Source organism: Oncorhynchus gorbuscha, linkage group LG25, assembly GCF_021184085.1.
Source record: "Oncorhynchus gorbuscha isolate QuinsamMale2020 ecotype Even-year linkage group LG25, OgorEven_v1.0, whole genome shotgun sequence".
Lineage (NCBI taxonomy): Eukaryota > Metazoa > Chordata > Actinopteri > Salmoniformes > Salmonidae > Oncorhynchus > Oncorhynchus gorbuscha.
The window spans coordinates 41,502,483-41,507,784 of NC_060197.1; the positions used below are offsets into that span (position 1 = coordinate 41,502,483).

The 5,302-nt window shown below is 43.3% G+C and overlaps 1 protein-coding gene across 1 annotated transcript; it reads left to right on the plus strand.

The window, feature by feature from the left end:
• The first annotated feature begins 342 nt into the window (after positions 1-342).
• On the plus strand, positions 343-4,603 carry LOC124014622 (mucin-2-like). Its single transcript, XM_046329845.1, has 4 exons — positions 343-512; positions 750-1,062; positions 1,206-1,804; positions 2,961-4,603. Exons 1-4 carry the CDS (start codon positions 483-485, stop codon positions 3,123-3,125), a joined length of 1,107 nt encoding a protein of 368 aa, XP_046185801.1. The 5' UTR covers positions 343-482; the 3' UTR covers positions 3,126-4,603.
• Positions 4,604-5,302: the final 699 nt, after the last annotated feature.

A 5,302-nucleotide genomic window follows, 5' to 3' on the forward strand; every position in this document is an offset into this window, starting at 1 on the left:
TGGTGTGTGTGTGTGTGTTTAAGTGTGTTTGCACACCAAGGTGTACTGTACTGTATTTTTAACAGATTCATAGATAGTGTGGTTGGGGTTGAGAAGTTGCTGGAGAAAATATCCCTCATTAATCATTATTCTGTTAACAGGGTTCTACACACCTTCCTCATGTCTTCATCAGTATCACCTCATTAACAACAATATGAACTGGACTGATGCCCAGAGTTACTGCAGAGCACATTACACTGATCTGGCTATAGTAGATGACATGGAGGACCTGAACAGGCTGATTACCAGTGTCAGTGGTTCTATTTACTGGTTATGGATCGGACTGAAGAAGGGAGACTCCATGAAGTGGAACTGGTCTCTGGCAGACAGACGTTTCTACAGGGAGGGGGAGACTGAGTTCAGAAACTGGGACACTGGGACGCCCCAAAATGGTAACTGTGCTTTAATGAGTACAGCTGGTCTGTGGAACAACACCTCCTGTGATGACCAGCATCACTTCATCTGTTATGATGGTGAGTGTTGACATACTAATGATGAAGCCTGTTCTAAGTGCTGGAGCTGCCATTGAGTTGAAACATAGACTCATGAGAGCTTTAAGTTGTTAATCAGTTATTGATCTGTTATCAAATCAATCAGAACATTTACTATAGATGATCATTAGATTATGTTTTATTGGATATTTGTATTGATTATTACATTTGAGTTTTGCAGGAAAACAAGACACCAACCTAACATATGTCTTAATTCAGGAGAACAAGACCTGGATAGATGCTCAGAGTTACTGCAGACAGAATCACACAGACCTGGTCAGTGTGAGGAACCAGACTGAGAACACAGAGATAAAGAAGAAGATATCACTGACAGGACTTCCTGTGTGGATCGGCCTGTTTCTAGACTCCTGGAGATGGTCAGACCAGAGTGACTCCTCATTTAGAAACGGGACATTAGGACATCCTGATGCTTCAGGACAGAACTGTGTTGCATTGTTTTCTGAATCAGTTAATTCTGCTGAATGGGTAAAACATCCCTGTGACCACAGACATAATTTCATCTGCAATATTGGTAAATTACAATATTCTCCACTTGATCTACCTGATATAATTATTATTATTATTATTATATTATATTATATAATGATGACATGAGAACTCTAATGTTTCCCCCAAGATTCACCACTTTCATTGTTGGATTTTATTCTCTTGTAGACAGAGATGTGAAGACCACGACTGCCCCTCTGCCCACACCCACAACCACCCCTTCCACCCCGACCACAACCACAACCGTGCCTTCCACCCCGACAACAACCACTCCTTCCACCCCGACAACAACCACCCCTTCCACCTCGACCACAACCACAACCGTGCCTTCCACCCCGACAACAACCACAACCACGCCTTCCACCCCGACAACAACCACGACTTCCACCCCGACAACAACCATGCCTTCCACCCCGACCACAACCACAACCGTGCCTTCCACCCCGACCGCAACCACAACCGTGCCTTCCACCCCGACAACAACCACAACCACGCCTTCCACCCCGACAACAACCACAACCACGCCTTCCACCCCGACAACAACCACAACCACGCCTTCCACCCCGACAACAACCACAACCACAACCACAACCACGCCTTCCACCCCGACCACAACCACTATTGCCCCACAGATCTTACGCAAGACTACCACACCGACCCCTGAGAAACCTCAACTGAAGAGACATGTGGTGAGAATGAAGACGACCCCAAAGGATCAACATCTGAACCTCAGTGATCCTGCTGTTCAGGACGCCATCTTACAAGAGGTGAGTTTCCCCCTGTTCATGAAGAACCAACTCAGTAATGATACAAACTCTACAGACCTCTCAGGTCTGGGTCCTAGTCTGGTGTGGATGACCTCCTTTCTGGTCTGTATCCTAGTCTGTTGTGGTTGACCTCCTCTCTGGTCTGGGTCCTAGACTGGTGTGGATGACCTCCTTTCTGGTCTGTATCCTAGTCTGTTGTAGATGACCTCCTCTCAGGTCTGGGTCCTAGTCTGGTGTGGATGACCTCCTTTCTGGTCTGTATCCTAGTTTGTTGTAGATGACCTCCTCTCAGGTCTGGGTCCTAGTCTGGTGTGGATGACCTCCTTTCTGGTCTGTATCCTAGTCTGTTGTGGTTGACCTCCTCTCAGGTCTGGGTCCTAGTCTGGTGTGGTTGACCTCCTCTCTGGTCTGGGTCCTAGTCTGGTGTGGATGACCTCCTTTCTGGTCTGTATCCTAGTTTGTTGTAGATGACCTCCTCTCAGGTCTGGGTCCTAGTCTGGTGTGGATGACCTCCTTTCTGGTCTGTATCCTAGTCTGTTGTGGTTGACCTCCTCTCAGGTCTGGGTCCTAGTCTGGTGTGGTTGACCTCCTCTCTGGTCTGGGTCCTAGACTGGTGTGGATGACCTCCTTTCTGGTCTGTATCCTAGTCTGTTGTAGATGACCTCCTCTCAGGTCTGGGTCCTAGTCTGGTGTGGATGACCTCCTTTCTGGTCTGTATCCTAGTTTGTTGTAGATGACCTCCTCTCAGGTCTGGGTCCTAGTCTGGTGTGGATGACCTCCTTTCTGGTCTGTATCCTAGTCTGTTGTGGTTGACCTCCTCTCAGGTCTGGGTCCTAGTCTGGTGTGGTTGACCTCCTCTCTGGTCTGGGTCCTAGACTGTTGTGGATGATATTCTCTCCTGGCAGTGACCAAACTCTCTGAGGGTGTTTCAGGGAGTGTGGGTATGCCAAAACACATTTCCAATTTACACATGCGTATTAAAACAAACTTGAACGTTTGTGGAATAAGTCAAAATTTAGCATCATCCCCTCATAGAGTCAAAGAGTTGAAGTGAAGAACGTCTCAGTATAGCAGGAAGGAATTGTAGTTGTAGATCTTCAGAATGACTAATACAGAGTGAAATATTGTGGGTCTCTATATGGGTGTGTTTCTTCAGATAAGGAACAAGCTGAAGGAGCAGGGGTTACCTGCAGACACCAAAGTGACATGGACAAAGCAGCCTGATTGGAAGGTCTTCCACAAGGAGGAAGAAGGGTCTCCCAAGAAAAAAGAGCAGGAGAAGAAGATGAAGAAGAGTATGATGACAAAGAGAGAACTCTAATTATGTTAAATGTTCTCTCCTTTTTTATTTAGATTAATTATCTGTACTGGGATGTATTTTCTGATCCTATTTAAATGTGTTTTATTAAATAAATTGTTTAATTATAAACATTAAGTGTTTTATCTTGAGATGTTGTTATTGATAATTTTCTTGACTTGGTTGTTTTATTACAGGGTGTGTTCTCAAGACAGACATTTCACACATCATGTCTGTAAATGAGTTATTTGTAGTTATGTTGATATTCAGGGCTGTGAAAAAGTATTTTGTCTCCTTTCTAATTTTCTCAACTTTTACAGATTTAAGATGCTGAATGTTATCAGATCTTCAAAGAAAACAGAATATTAGATAAAGGGAACCTGAGTGAACAAGTAACACAACAATTACATACTTATTTCATTTATTTCATAACTAAGTTATGTAACATCCAATGTTCATGTGTTAAATATGAATTGTCCCATTACACTCAATTACTGGTTGTCAGCTGCAATGACTCTAACCAAGCGCTTCCTGAAGTTGTTGATCAGTATTTCACGTCGCTGTGGAGCATTTTTGGCCCACTCTTCCACCTAGAACTGCTTAAACTCAGTGACTCAAGTTCAAGGATGAACTTTGAAGTTCTGCCACAACATCTCAGTTGGGATCATGAGGTCTGGACATTGACTGGGTCATTCCAAAACTTCAAATGTGTTGCTTTTGAACCATTTTCATGTAGAATTGATTGTGTGTTTTGGATCAATGTCTTGCTGCATGACTCAGCTGTGTTTCAGCATCAGCTCACAGACTGATGGCCTGACATTCTCCTGTAGAATTCTCTGATACTGAGCAGATCTCATGGTTTCTTCTATTAAGGAAATTTGTCCAGGTTCTGAGGCAGCAAAGCATACCCTTTACTGATGAATGCAGTGTTTGGTGTTTGCCAGAGTTAAATACACAACAAGTATTTGATGGAATTGGAACCAGGTGTGATGGAAGACAAGACAAAGCCAATGGAAAATGAAAAGTGGATCGGCGATAGCTAGAAGGACGGTGACGTCGACTGCCGAACGCCGCCCAAACAAGGAGAGGGAACAACTCCGGCGGAAGTCGTGACATGATGATCATCCAGTTGCTTCCAGGTTATTTTTCCGGAAACTTTTGTCAACTTTTTGGGCTAGATGGGTCCCATTATGTTTGTTGAAAACCAAACACTGCATTCCACAGTAAAACACTTCATATCAATCGTCAAGCATGGTGGTGGAAGTGTGATGGTTTGGGGATACTTTTTTTATTTTGGCAAAAATAGAGAATATCAGAAAGGGGACAAATACTTTTTCACAGCACTGTGAGTATCAATGTGTTTTTCTAATTGGAATGTAACTTTCTGTAATTTAAATGTATTTAGACCACAGTTTACATACTGCATAGCCAATGTAGTCTCAGCATGTTTTTATTGGTTAATGAAGATGTCTTTTCTGATGATCAATTAAATACCTGTTGCAGATTGACAGTATCGGTCTAGAGGTGTGATTCTTCATGTTTCAACCTAAAATTATTTTAATGTTTATTTGACACATTTGACCTTGATGATAAAGACATCTAGACATAATGTTTAATCAACTCCTCTCTTCAGGACTCTGATACACTGGTATCAGTTAGAACCATGTCCTGCTGACCAGAGCTTTAGTTACATTTGACCTTGATGATAAAGACATCTAGATATAATGTGTAATCAAGTCCTCTCTTCAGGACTCTGATACACTGGTACCAGTTAGAACCATGTCCTGCTGACCAGAGCTTTAGTTACATTTTGCATAACTTCCTCAAATTAGACAGAGGGGAACTTTCCACATCAACCAGACCCAGGATATTTCCTGGAACACACAATGATGTGACATCAGTAATGAACCTGGTCTCAGATCTGTGTGTGGCCTCTTGCTAACTCTCATGTGTGTTGTGGTGCTGTGTGGCTCAGTTTGTAGAGCATCATGCGTTTGTCACGGCCGACGAAAGAAGTAGACCAGTAGACCAAGTCGCCAACAAAACGCTTAACTTCGGCTATACTGCCTCTAACAAAGTAAACTTCCCACACTGAAAGGAGGGAAAAAGGTCTACCTAAGTATGATTCCAAATCAGAGACAACGATGGACAGCTGTCCCTGATTGAGAACCATACCAGGCCAAAACATAGAAATAAAAAAA

Coding starts and splice junctions, on each gene's coding strand:
- LOC124014622 (XM_046329845.1), top strand. CDS start 483: ATGACCAGCATCACTTCATCTGTTATGATG. Junction 1,063..1,205: donor TAATTTCATCTGCAATATTG/GTAAATTACAAT, acceptor ATTCTCTTGTAG/ACAGAGATGTGAAGACCACG. Junction 1,805..2,960: donor AGGACGCCATCTTACAAGAG/GTGAGTTTCCCC, acceptor GTGTTTCTTCAG/ATAAGGAACAAGCTGAAGGA.